Raw genomic sequence first — 14,975 nt, 5'->3', positions numbered from 1 at the left:
GAGAATTTGAAAAAGTTTCCATTTTCTAAGAAAACAGCCAGCTAATCAAAACAAAACTAAAAACAAAACTCCACATCTGGATCAGCTACAATATTTGCTGGGTTTGATTTGAAAGTTTAGTATTCCAGGAAAGAATTATATCATCAGTTTGGAAGAGATCAAGACTGAATCATTTTGTCAAGCCATTGTGAAGTAAAATACAAATTTTAACACATAACCAAGAGATTCTTTTTGCCTTTATTGCAAACCCCTAACATCAATTATACAACAGAAAGAGACTTTATAGTAGTCCTTTAACAGGGCTTTAGAAAGCCTGATTAAATTTTTTTCTGGAGACAAAGTTATCCATAAATCTCAGATACACTTTTTATGGCAAAACAGAAAACTCAATTTAAATGTTGATTTCAACTTTATATGTACTAGTGTACAGAGAAAAGGAATAAATTATTTTATTAGAAAACTGGCTAGAATTTAGTAGCCCTTTGGGAATCACTGCTCTGAGTAATATCAGGTTAATGCAATCAGTGCTAGTGACATATGTAGACATGTGACAATAAGTAAATATAGGAGTGTGCAATAAACAGAGATAAAACAAACTCTGCCCTGCTAAACAAACTAAGATAATACATCTCCTGTCCACTATGTAGTGGGTGAAATCCTCATCCTTCCACTCAGGCCCATTTATACCAGGTTAAAAAAGGGGCCAGAGCAGTGTACAAGGGCTCTAATAGCCCTGGATCTGACCCGGGAGAACTCCCGCACTGTAGGAACCAACGAAGATTGCAGGCGGGCCATACTCCGAGGCCACCCTCTGAAGCCTTAGTGTAGGGGATATGGCCACAGCATGTAACCCTGCAAAGATTCTGGTTGCCATAACTTAAACAGCCCCTAACTGCTGTCTACATTACATCAAAGTCTACTTTGAACCTTGGAGCAACCCAGAATCTGGAGGGTGCAAATGGTAACCTTAAAGCCACATCAGCTCCACACATCACATTAGGCTGAGAATACTGTGCTGTATCTTTTAGAATCCAGTCCAGAATATCTCCCATTTTATTTTAATAATTTTTTATTAAATTTGTTTTATATTTTACACAACAAAAACTAGGGCTGTCAAGCGACTAAAATAATCGCGCAATTAATCGCACTGTTAAACAATAATAGAATATCATTTATTTAAATATTTTTGGATGTTTTCTACGTTTTCAAATATATTGATTTCAATTACCACACAGAATAAAAAATGTACAATGCTCACTTTATATTTATATACTTTCAAGATAACACTGAACAGCGCACTGATACACAGATACCCTCCCACCAACAACACAGGAAGCAGAACTCCACATGGACTCCTCCTGAGGGTCGAAATGACAGTCTGGACCTATACATAGAATGCTTCCGCCGACGTGCACAGGCAGAAATTGTGGAAAAACAACATCACTTGCCTCATAACCTAAGTCATGCAGAACGCAATGCCATCCACAGCCTCAGAAACCACCCTGACATTATCATCAAAGAGGCTGATAAAGGAGGTGCTGTTGTCATCATGAACAGGTCTGACTACCAGAAGGAGCCTGCCAGACAACTCTCCAATACCAAATTCTACAGGCCACTTTCCTCAGATCCCACTGAGGAATACACTAAGAAACTGCACCATCTACTCAGGACACTCCCTACACTAACACAGGAACAAATCAACATACCTTTAGAGCCCCAACGGGGGTTATTCTATCTACTACCTAAGATCAACAAACCTGGAAATCCTGGACGCCCCATCATCTCGGGCATTGGCACTCTCACTGAAGGACTGTCTGGATATGTGGACTCGCTACTCAGACCCTACGCCACCAGCACTCCCAGCTATCTCCGTGACACCACAGATTTCCTGAGAAAACTACAATGCATTGGTGACCTCCCAGAAAACACCATCCTAGCCACCATGGATGTAGAGGCTCTCTACACAAACATCCCACATACAGATGGAATATAAGCTGTCAGGAACAGTATCCCTGATGATGACACAGCACAACTTATTGCTGAGCTCTGTGACTTTATCCTCACGCACAATTATTTCAAATTTGGGGACAATATATACCTCCAGATCAGTGGCACCGCTATGAGCACCCGCATGGCCCCACAATATGCCAACATTTTTATGGCTGACCTGGAACAACGCTTCCTCAGCTCTCGTCCACTCATGCCCCTTCTCTACCTACGCTACATTGATGACATCTTCATCATCTGGACCCATGGGAAGGAGACCCTGGAAGAATTCCACCATGATTTCAACAGCTTCCACCCCACCATCAACCTCAGCCTGGACCAATCTACACAGGAGGTCCACTTCCTAGACACCACCGTACAAATAAGCGATGGCCACATTACCACCACCCTATACCGAAAACCCACCGACCGCTACGCCTACCTTCATGCCTCCAGCTTCCACCCCGGTCACACCAAACGATCCATCGTCTACAGCCAAGCACTGAGGTACAATCGCATCTGCTCCAACCCCTCAGACAGAGACCAACACCTACAAGATCTTCACCAAGCATTCTCAAAACTACGATACCCACACAAGGAAATGATTTGTTTCTTTAACAGAGCCAGACGTGTACCCAGAAGCCTCCTGCTACAAGATAGGCCCAGAAGAGAAACCAAACAGAACTCCACTGGCCATCACCTACAGTCCTCAGCTTAAACCTCTCCAACGCATCATCAGTGATCTACAACCCATCCTGGACAATGATCCCTCACTTTCACAGACCTTGGGAGGCAGGCCAGTCCTCGCCCACAGACAACCTGCCAACCTTAAGCATATTCTCACCAGCAACCACGCACCGCACCATAACAACTCTAACTCAGGAACCAACCCATGCAACAAACCTCGATGCCAACTCTGCCCACATATCTACACCAGCAATACCATCACAGGACCTAACCAGATCAGCTACAACATCACCGGCTCATTCACCTGCACGTCCACCAATGTTATATATGCCATCATATGCCAGCAATGCCCCTCTGCTATGTACATTGGCCAAACTGGACAGTCACTACGCAAGAGGATAAATGGACACAAGTCAGATATCAGGAATGGCAATGTACAAAAACCTGTAGGAGAACACTTCAACCTCCCTGGCCACACAATAGCAGATGTAAAGGTAGCCATCTTACAGCAAAAAAACTTCAGGACCAGACTCCAAAGAGAAACTGCTGAGCTCCAGTTCATTTGCAAATTTGACACCATCAGATCAGGATTAAACAAAGACTGTGACTATCCAACTACAGAAGCAGTTTCTCCTCCCTTGGTGTTCACACCTCAACTGCTAGCAGAGCACCTCACCCTCCCTGATTGAACTAACCTCGTTATCTCCACACTGATTTATACCTGCCTCTGGAGATTTCCATTACTTGCATCTGAAGAAGTGAGGTTCTTACCCACGAAAGCTTATGCTCCCAATACTTCTGTTAGTCTCAAAGGTGCCACAGGACCCTCTGTTGCTTTTTACAGATTCAGACTAACACAGCTACCCCTCTGATACTTGACACTTTATATTTATTTTTTATTACAAATATTTGCACTGTAAAAAACAAATGAAATCGTATATTTCAATTCACCTCATACAATTACTGTAGTGCAATCTCTTTATCATGGAAGTTGAACTTACAAATGTAGAATTATGTACAAAAAATAACTGCATTCAAAAATAAAACAATGTAAAACTTTAGAACCTACAAGTCCACTCAGTCCTACTTCAGCCAATTGCTCAGACAAACAAGTTTGGTTACGATTTGCAGGAGATAATGCTGTCCACATCTTGTTTACAGTGGCACCTGAAAGTGAGAAGAGGCGTTCACATGGCACTGTTGTAGCTGGCGTCACAAGATATTTACGTGCCAGATGCGCTAAAGGTTCATATGCCCCTTCATGCCTAAACCACCATTCCAGAAGACATGTGTCCATGCTGATGATGGGTTCTGCTCGATAACGATCCAAAGCAGAGTGAACCAACGCATGTTCATTTTCATCATCTGTGTCAGATGCCACCAGCAGAAGGTTGATTTTCTTTTTTGGTGGTTCGGGTTCCGTAGTTTCCGCATCAGAGTGTTGCTCTTTTAAGACATCTGAAAGCACGCGCCACACATCATCCCTCTCAGATTTTGGAAGGCACTTCAGATTCTTAAACCTTGGGTTGAGTGCTGTATCTATCTTAAGAAATCTCACATCGGTACCTTCTTTGTGTTTTGTCAAATCTGCTGTGAAAGTGTTCTTAAAATGAACGTGTGCTGGGTCATCATCCGAGACTGCTATAACATGAAATATATGGCAGAACGTGGGTGAAACAGAACAGGAGATATTAAACTCCTTGGGAGAGAATTGTGTCACAAATTTAATTAACACTTTTTTTTTTTTAAAGCATCATCAGCATGGAAGCATGTCCTCTAGAATGGTGGCCGAAGCATGAAGGGACATATGAATGTTTAGCATATCTGGCATGTAAATACCTTGCAATGCTGGCTACGAAAGTGCCACGCGAATGCCTGTTCTCACTTTCAGGTGACATTGTAAATAAGAAGCCGTCAGCAGTATCTCCTGTAAATGTAAACAAACAAGAAGTAGGACTGAATGGACTTGTAGGTGCTAAAGTTTTAAATTGTTTTGTTTGAGTGCAGTTATATAATAACAAATCTACATTTGTAAGTTACACTTTCATGAGAAAGAGATTGCTCTACAGTACTTGTATGAGGTGAATTGAAAAAATACTATTTCTTTTATTTTTATAGTGCACATATTTGTAATAAAAATAATATAAAGTGAGCACTGTACTCTTTGTATTCTGTGTTGTAATAGAAATCAATATATTTGAAAATGTAGAAAAACATCCAAAAATATTTAATAAATTTCAATTGGTATTCTATTGTTTAACAATGCAATTAATCGCAATTAATTTTTTTAATTGCAGTTAATTTTTTTGAGTTAATCACGTGAGTTAACTGCAATTAATCGGCAGCCGTACTTTATTCACAAGGGGACTGACTTTGATCCAGATTAAGGCTCAGAAAGCAGGAAAATAAAATTAGAAAACTTCAAGGAGAAGACATCTGAGACACACTGACAGAATAAGAAGGTAGACATCAGATTTTTCAGATTCTACACTAGTTTTTAATCTTTGAGTGTCACCTAAGGTTTTTCTATCTTGTCCCATTGGATATTGTTTGAAAGGACTAAAAGAATAGTAGCTAACACTATAAACTGAAGAATTCTATACAATATTTTGAGTTTGTGCTCAGCACAACATACTGTTAATAGAAACATATAATGTAACAGAACCACACCCCATCCTTAACTAGTTTAGTTAGATTATCTGTCTTTCTCTTCCCCCATTAATTATAAAGTGTCCATTATCCTGGACTTAAAGCTTTGCATGTAAACAGTGGTTGAGCCTAAAACTGGCAATTTAGGATTTCAGTTCAGTTCAGAGAGGATTTATAAATCATCCTAACATCTAGTTCATCTAATTTGAAGTTACAAATGTGTACATGACATCCAAAAGTCTTACCAGTTCAAAATACTGTCATTTTTTTAAAATGAAGGCAAGTGTATAATTTTGCATTGAGTGTTAAAAGAAAGCAGCAGAAGCATACCATTAGGGGAGGGAAGGAGAGATACTTCTTAATATGAACTTTGAAGGATTAATGTTTCTCCTGCCTATCCCTAAACAGCAGCTCTTTATTTTTGACATTGCTGAACTGGCTCAAGGGTCATGATTTTAAACATGCAACTCCTTTTGATTTGCAGTTACTTCCACTTTTTGACAAAATATTCTGAGAGATATACATGTAATCAAACATTAATGTTCCAAAACCATGTTAAATTTAAACCAAAAAAGTCACATCTAGAACATTGCATTTACAGGATGTAATTTCATTTGAACAGCAGCCTGGATTGAATAAAAACCTCAGTACAAATAAAGTTCAAAATTACTTGAATGGTTTAAACATAAGCCGGACAGATCTGGTTGAATAAGACAAAAGTGTTTAATAGCTAAGGCTGTGAATCATTCATGGAGATCACGGAAGTCACGGCTTCCGTGACTTTCTGTAAGCTCCATGAATTTTGCAGCTCTGGTGTGGCTGACCCCAGGACCACCGCAACAGCTGGGGAAGCCCCGCACCAGCCACTGCCCTGGTGCTGCCCCAGGCCGCTCCCCACCCGGACCAGCAGCGGGGGGGCCCCCAGGTCGCCCCCCCCCTCCAGCAGAAGCATTGCCCCACATTGCCCCGCCCCAAGCAGCAGTCTTCAGGAGCACCCCCTTTCTGGCAGGTAAGATTTAGTCACAGGTATTTTTAGTAAAAGTCATGGATAGGTCATGGGGCCGTAGCTTTTTGTTTATTGCCTGTGACCTGTCCATGACTTTTATTAAAAATACCCATGACTAAAACGTAGCCTTATTAATAGCTTTTAAGTGCAACTAGAAAATCTTGCCACAAATTTCAAAAAGCCATTTGGAACTAGAATTGAAGATAGCTTGTCATTTTTAAGAGATTGAAAGCGCTTTGTACATATTTACAAGCCAGAAAAGTAGCATTAGGTTTTGTACTGTTCTGGTAATAGTGGTAGGCCTTACAATGATGCGTCTAATATTTAAAAGCTTTTCCATTTAATGTTAATGAAAGTGGTCTCAAAAAAGCACATTTTAAAAATAAAAAACTAACCTTCAGAGTCCTACAAATATGATTTATGGTGGTAACGCTGAATAGTATCTCCATTCCTACTGACCAGGTTATCTAAATTGTGTTTAGCAAACTGTGGCTTTGCTGGAAATAGGAATTTTCCCAATTGCACTGTTACAATTAGGCCACCCGCCAAGCTTGTATGACTCAGAATAAAAAGAAAAGAAGGCAAAATGTATCGTACTCACAACTACATTTTTCCCTAAGGTGCAGCACATGATTTTCTGCTATGTGGTTAGCTGCAGAAGTAAACACACAAGGAAGTAGAGCTATTGTATTCCCTTAGCTACAAATCAAACACAGATCCTTGTTACAAAGCAGTGTATTTTCCTCACTACCACCTCCCTTCCCAAAGAAAACATGACGACATTTTTTGCTATCTTACACAATGGCCTTGGTAACAAATCTTTTTTATATGAAATCAGATCACACAGACTTTTGAATTTTAAAGAAATCATTTATAAACCTATGAGGTTTAGTTACTGAAAGATGTAATAGCTTTTCTAAAAACGTAGGCATCAATAGAGTTCCTCTCCACCAACCAAGTTTACATAGGCTTTGTGCAGGGAACAGTATTTGCCCTTACACGTTTAAAATTTGATATATATTCAAGTAGAGAATATAAAGTATTTCAAGGCAATGAAAAAACTGCCACTCAACTACCAGTATTTATATTCTGTTAGTCAGTATTCAGCTACCATTTAAATTTTCCATGTTTCTTTAATATTGTCACTTTGAAGATAAAGATTTGGACACGTACAACTTTAAACAAGAGTTGAGCCACTAAATTACAACTGAAATTCCAGACCCCATAGCATTCATAAACTTACGTTTTAAAACATGGGTCTCCGGACATTAGCTGCATGCTGATCAATACCTACAAATCAGGAAAAACAACACACATAAGCAAAACAAAAAACACCATAAGTCAGCAAAGGAATTGATCTGTGATGTTATATGGTGTGTCAATAAGTAATACTCATTACCAAATTTGCATTTAAATTGAAAATATATGTGTGTGTATACACACACACACACACACACACACACACACACACACAGGATGGCCACATGCTTCTGTAAAGAAAACTAATTGTGTCCAAAATAATACTGGTACAGAAGAGAGAGTTAAACCGCTATAAATCCTACAAGGCAGTCTTTTAAACAACCCAAAAGCTACGAACTAGTGTTTGAAATCAGTTACATTATCTCATTTCTACCTTATGATTCTATAAGAGGACACAAGACAATACAATAAAAATAAGTATCAACAGTAGGGGGTTCAAGAGCGAGAAGGACTGTAGGAGATCTCATCCATCCCCCTAGATCAACAACATGAATGTACAAGGAATTCCATTTGCACATACACCAGCAGCAGGCACATTACTCCACCGAATCATCATTTATTAAGAGTTTCTTATTAAATTGTCAAGAGAAAAACTGGTTGTGCTACCATCATTGGGAAGGTCACAGGTGAAGGCAACCATAAAAGGCAAATAATGTCATCAAACATCCATAAACACGGCAAGTCAGGACTCATTTGACCAAAAAGTTGACACCACCAGCAGTGTTTTCATGAATGTTTTCTGGAATAAAGAAACATGTTCTGGAGGAGCCTAGGACTGCCCCAAACAAGCAGAAACTGAAGACCTAAACTGTATAGTTACCTTGTGACTGATCAATCCCAGTGCCCCAACATCACAATTTAATCAAATTACACAAATCTGTCCCAAATTCTACTGATCCAAATGGATTAGAACAGAAAAGGATGGTGGTTCTAGATCACTCTCAGGGGTTCAAGATTTCAAATATTTCCACAAATTCTTTGGCACTGGTTAGAGAGTGAGTGGAAGGGGATTTCCACCTCCCATCACAATCCATGACTGAATGTTAAAGCTGGCTCATTCTTTACAGAATTAGGCAAGCCAACTAAAGAAAAACTACCCTGAAAAGAACTAACTTCATAGTTACATGAACATATAACTGTTACAGTATTTATATAAACTATGTCTACACTAGACTCCGATTGTCTTCTTATATTGAATTTACTTTGCATTGCCAATTCCTATTGGAACAGGAAACTAAAATTAATTTAATACTTAAAAATGGTTCTCCAATATAGCTCACTTATCAGAGTTCCAAAACCAGCAAAAATAATCCACCAATTTGTTGCTTGTATGGATTTCACTTGGTTCTCAAAAATAAAGCTGAGATTTTCACTACATTATATTACTTACATGTCCAGTCTTCCTCTAGTAAGAGTGATTACTGACAGAGAGGAGGTTCAGCAACAGCAAATATATTTTAAACCTTGTTAAATGCTTGGCTGTCATGTTTGTGGTTTTCAGTTCCACAACATATTAGTTCCAGTTTTTCCCTTATGCAGTTAATAGAAATGCACTTTTACCACAGATAATATGATGGGAAAAAAACATGAATTACTTTGAGAATGGAATTATCCTGTCTGGTATTTTTGGTATCATAACCTTCCAATAAACAGCGACGAGTGGTATTTCCCGATCCAGCAAACTCTGCAAGGTTTAGGTCTGCAAAGCCCAGCTATTAAGAGAGAATGAAGAGTTAGATATCGTAGTATAATCCAGGGACACTTACTGTATGCACAATAATTAGTATTCATTATTAGCCTTTAATCACACTTGAATTAGAATGACTGCTTCATGCAGAAGGTATGGACTCAAAAAAAAAGGAAGAGAAAAAAAACTGGTCTACAAAACCTCATAAATATTGTTAGAATTGATACTGTTTAATATGATTAAATGCCAAATGCTGCTCAGCTGTACTCTTAGTTTCAACTTACACCTAAAAAACCCTAGGAAGGCTTTTTAAATATTGAAAATCCCATACACACAAAAAATATAGAAGTAAAGACTTCCATCATTCTTGAGAGGCAAAGAAAAGCGAACTCCAAGAGAGGTGGGGGGAGATTTAAGTATGTCCAACCTACCTCTCAAATATCAGTACTTACCCAAAATTATCTTCCAGCTTATCTATTTTGTAGATCAGAATGATAGGTATTCTAGCCTATTATTAAGCTAAAATATGTAAAGAGCATAAGAGAGCAAGAAGGAAGTATCAGTTTACAGAACAGATCATGTCTATTTACCTTTGCATATGCCTTTCCACCTTTTAACTCCTGCAAAAAGAAACATACACTAGTAACTAAACAAGTCATAAAAAATTAAAATATTGCCTTTTTGAAGGAATCCAACATGTACACATATTTTAAGAGATATCCGAACATAATATTGCCATAGTATTAGTCTATTATATTGCTAATTGTAACAGGAAGAGACCTTGTGTGCTTCTCCCAGCTTCTTCTCAGGCCTACCCAGGGACCCAATCAGGAAGCCAAGAAAGATCACCTGGAGGGGAGGGGAGAAGTAAACTGCAGAAGCCTAACTTCTCCCCATCCAAGTGATGAAGGGGTGTGCATAACCCCAATCACTGTGGGGCTGATCAACTACATACCCTGGTTTGTGAAATAAGCATTTTTGCAAAAAATAAATTTCAAACACCTACCCCTGAATGTTGAGGAACCAGCTGGTAATTAAATAAAAATGCAAAAGTCCTCCAATTTATTTTCTAATGCATGCAGTTGGAAGGTTCCCCAAAAAAATCCCTGCTGCCTTCACAAAGTCACCTCAGGATAGACGGACAGCTGTTCAGTGCTACAGCACCAGTTTGTTTCTGCTTCTAGGGGTAAGGCGTGCAGGAGATGCACCTCTGGAGATCAGGAAAATCAAGCTAGTACATGGCACAAGTTCAGGGCCTCTAACGGTATGTCTACACTACAGCTGTGAATGAGTTTCCCAGCTCAGGTAGACAGACTTGTGGTAGTGGGACTTGAGCTAGCATGCTAAAAATAAGAACAGGAGTACTTGTGGCACCTTAGAGACTAACAAATTTATTAGAGCATAAGCTTTCATGGACTACAGCCCACTTCTTCGGATGCATATGCATCCGAAGAAGTGGGCTGTAGTCCATGAAAGCTTATGCTCTAATAAATTTGTTAGTCTCTAAGGTGCCACAAGTACTCCTGTTCTTATTTTTGCGGATACAGACTAACACGGCTGCTACTCTGAAACATGCTAAAAATGGCTGTGTGGACGCTGTGATTCTGGCAGAGACTCAGGCTAATCACCCATGCTCAAGCCCACCTGAGCCACTGGGCTTGAGCTCAGGAAGCTAGCCTGTGTCTTAACTGGAGCTACAACATCCACACAGCTATTTTTAGCACAGTACCTTGAGCTCTCCTAACACAAGTCTGTCTACTCCAGCTGAGAGGCAATTTCCCAGCTCCAATGTAGACATACCCTAAGCTTGCTGCTTCTTGCTCTTGACTTCTATGCACTGCATCAGTCACTGACCAGGAAGAGTTGGGCTTTTCCCAGGAAGAAAGAATAACCAGTTTAAATATATTTCTGCTACTCGTCCTTGAGTTCTTGTTGAAAAGTGAAGGCATTACTGTTTCCTCATTCTAATCTTTTCAAAAGACTCTGAATTCCCACAGCAATAGAGAAGATCTGTTTGTGGCAGAGTAGAGAGATGCAGTCACCTTGTTAAAACTGACAAAGGAACAACTGAACACATTCAATCTGCAGGCTCTTAAAAATTTCTGCTACATTTAGTACCTTAATATAATTGAAGGCAAGTTTTATAACTTGAGAGTTTTATCCTTCTGTAAGTATGTTGAAACTGCATCTGCACTGACCTACCTTGGTTATGTTACAACATAAATTATGAAAAGAAAGCTATCAAACAGGATAGCTATCTGAAAATACCAGTGCATATATAAAACACTAAATGTTCCTTTTGAAATCATACAAATGCTTTGTGCTTCATATATTAACACGATACTTGAAAAATCATATAATGAAAGTAGCAACGTGCTTATGCTGCTCAAGTTGTGAACCAGCAAAACCACTTAAAAAGAGTGCTCAGGATGTTGCACACGGGAGGCAGTTCTTAATTCAGAATGAATTTTAAAATTAATCATGGCTGTTATGCCATTTAGCTAGCATAAATTAAGTTCACAGTTACAGCTCCCTCAAATTACAATACAGTAACTCCTTGCTTAACATTGTAGTTATGTTCCTGAAAAATGCAACTTTAAGCGAAACGATGTTGAGCAAATCCAATTTCCCCATAAGAATTAATGTAAATGGGGGTGGAGGGTAGGTTCCAGGGACATTTTTTTCACCAGACAAAAAGATATCTATCTATATCTATAGATATGAGAGAGAGAGAGAGAGAGATACACACACACACACACACACACTATAAGTTTTAAACAGACAACTCAATACTGGTACACAGCGATGAGGATTGTGAAGCTTGGCTGAGGTGGTGAAGTCAGAGGGTGGGATATTTCCCAGGGAATGCCTTACCACTAAATGATGAACTATCAATTGGCTGAGCCCTCAAGGGTTAACTCGTTGTTAATGTAGCCTCACACTCTACAAGGCAACACGAATGGAGGGAGGGAAGACAGCATGGCAGACAGAGACACACATTGTGTGCGTGTGTGTGAAATGCGCATTGCTCCTTTAAATACGCTGACCCCACTCTAAGTACACTACCTTTTTAAGTTGATCAGCAAGCCGAGACAGCAGCTTCAGCCAGGAAGCTCCTCTATCCTGAGGCCTGTCGTGTGTCCTCCCCTGCTCTATGGAAGATGGGGTAAGCAGGGTGCAGGAGAAGGGGGGGGAAGGGGAACACCCTGACATTAGCTCCCCTCTTCCCCCCATCCCTCCCGCACAGCAAGCAGGAGGCTCTGGGGAGTAGTTCCAAGGCAGAGTGCAGAAGCAGCATATGGCAGTGTGGGGAAGGACAGCTGAACTGCCGGCAATTGATAGCTCGCTGGGCGGCTGCCGCACAGGGAACTTAGGGGAGCGGGGGGCTGCCGGTCCACCCTGGTTCCAAGCCCCCACCAGCTAGCTGCAATGGGCTGCTCTACCTGCAAGCAGTGGACAAAGCAGGCGGCTGCCAAACGACGTTATAAGGGAGCCTTGCACAACTTTAAATGAGTATGTTCTCTATCAGCAATGTAACAACATTAACTGAGACGACTTTAAGTGAGGAGTTACTGTATGTGAATTAGAGTTAAGTAAGCAAATGATCAGATGACAAAATTATGTTTATTACTAATGAGTATTTTACATGGCTATAGCTACAATTCATTTTATAATGTCTGTTAGCTCTATAAAAATAGAGAGGACAGTAGTAAATGATCAGAGCTACAGTGGAAAAAAAATTATGGTCTAGAAGAGGAAAAATGCTGTTTTTACCTTCCGTACAGATACTCTGCAGATGCAAGGATCCAGAATGCCTGTAGTGGCACTGGCACTCATTTTACACATAAATAAGAACTTCTTCTTCCAGTGAACAGAGTTTGCCTGCACGACTTCTCTGCAAAAAGGAGGGGGCGGAGAAGAAAGACAGCTATTATAAACAAACATCTAAAAAACAACATATGCAGTCAAAACCACAAAAGACCACTGGACAAATTTGAGTAATGTGATAGATCCAGGTCAGTTGGGTACAGCAGAGTAGCAGAAGGCAGATATACTGGCCACTGGATTAACAGTTTTCTGTTCCCTGACTGACCAGAGCAGGGGCTGCTCCAGGCTAATGAGAACATCTGACTCCAATTAACCTGCAAAGAGTCAGGTGAGGCCATTAAGCTAATGTGACCACCTGACTCTAATTAAGGCCTCTCTGATACTATAAAAAGACTCACTCCAGTCAGGCAGAGGAGAGCCTGGGAGCCAGAGAAGGGGAAGTGCGGCTGAAGGGCTGGTTAATGAAGACATGCTCAAGTAATTGGTAAGGGAGAAGTAGGAGAGCTGTGAGGAAGTGGCCCAGGGAAATGTAGCAACTCTGGCAGTGAAAGGTTGGCTGCCAACAGCTGCTACCATTAGGGTCCCTGCGCTGGAACCCGGAGTAGAGGGCGGGCCCGGGTTCCCCCCAACCCACCACTACAGGAACACCTCCTGGAGGGCAAGTCAGGCCCCTGTCAGGACAGGAGGCTAAACTATTCTGAAACAAGCCCCTAGGGACAACAGAGACTGGGAGTTCTCTCACCAATCTCCTTGCTGGCTTATGATGAAAAGGGCTCAGTAGACTGTAACCCTGGCCCTAGAGAGCAAAGGGCTACGTGGAGGGTCGTAGTGAACCACTGAGGCTAGCATATACCGCGTAGAAGCGCAGGACCCAGGGGGACAAGGTCGGAGCTCTGCCACATAAACATTGAGTTGAAGTGGCACAAACATGAATCACTATCAAAAACTTGGTTAAAAATGTCTATATATGGTGAAAAATTAAAACTTTCTTCCTTTTTTTTTTTTAAAAAGGAGTCTAACCATGTTTAGTACTTTCGGTGTTTAGTACAGCTCTTGTGATAGCCACAATGCAACATGCTGGGTGGAAAAAAAATTGACAACTAAGTTCATTTTCATAGAAAAGCAAAATGAAATAGATAAGCTGCATCTCAACCATGCAAGGGTACACATACTTGACACTAAGAAGAAAGATGACTAGACTGTTAGGACAGCAGTAATGGAAAGGATTTTATTTAAATTAGTTCATTTACTGTGCCTAAAAGTAAAGAGCTAAAGCCAACTAGCTTAAGTTAGGCATAACATAAGGAGGAATTGTACAAGTTTCCCCACACAGTTTGTGCAAGACTCATCAATCCCGATATGTAACATCCCTGCTATTCCATTGAGGGCTCCAACATGACTGGTGGCCTCTAAAAACGACTCTTTCCATTTGGCAAAACTAAGTTAGTACATGGAGCTTTGATGAGACCCGAGCAGAATTTCAATCCTTATCTTACAGAGATAGAAGACAAGTGCATTCACCCACTGCATCACCTGAGAATCTTAGACATTTTAAAAAAAGGCAAAAAACACATACATCAGTGTTATTTGATTTTGTTTTTAAAGACTATTTGAAATATGGCAAATAGCTGAAGTTTTGTCCAAATCCTCCATTTAACCTCAAGACAAATCCAGCACAGGAAGTGGAAGTAGAAGCTTCCCTACACTCTCTTGTCAGTGTGAATCACTCCTGACATGGAGAGGAGAAAATCTAGTTTGTTCTTACCAAAACAGAGAATTACAATCATGAGCTTTCCCTCTAGGTACAATACCAGGGATTTCATGTCTGAGGGAATAGGAAGGATGCAGTCTTTCTAGATCATCCTTTAGGAG

General features: G+C 40.3%; 1 protein-coding gene across 8 annotated transcripts in view; it reads right to left on the bottom strand.

Annotated features, from left to right (window-relative positions):
- The window catches only part of EEIG2 (EEIG family member 2), a 64,002-nt gene that overhangs the window by 12,018 nt on the left and 37,009 nt on the right, over positions 1-14,975 (bottom strand). For all 8 annotated transcript variants that reach the window (XM_065554317.1, XM_065554320.1, XM_065554314.1 and 5 more), the window contains 4 exons: positions 13,050-13,170; positions 9,866-9,895; positions 9,184-9,300; positions 7,572-7,618 (listed from right to left, as the gene is read on the bottom strand). In XM_065554317.1, the coding sequence (XP_065410389.1) occupies positions 7,572-7,618; positions 9,184-9,300; positions 9,866-9,895; positions 13,050-13,121 (266 nt within the window). In that variant the 5' untranslated portion in view covers positions 13,122-13,170. The remainder of the gene's footprint in view (positions 1-7,571; positions 7,619-9,183; positions 9,301-9,865; positions 9,896-13,049; positions 13,171-14,975) is intronic.

This window comes from Chrysemys picta, chromosome 8 (assembly GCF_011386835.1).
Source record: "Chrysemys picta bellii isolate R12L10 chromosome 8, ASM1138683v2, whole genome shotgun sequence".
NCBI classification, from domain to species: Eukaryota; Metazoa; Chordata; order Testudines; family Emydidae; genus Chrysemys; species Chrysemys picta.
Note: the sequence above shows the minus strand (reverse complement) of the source record. Positions and strands in the feature narration are given on the sequence as shown.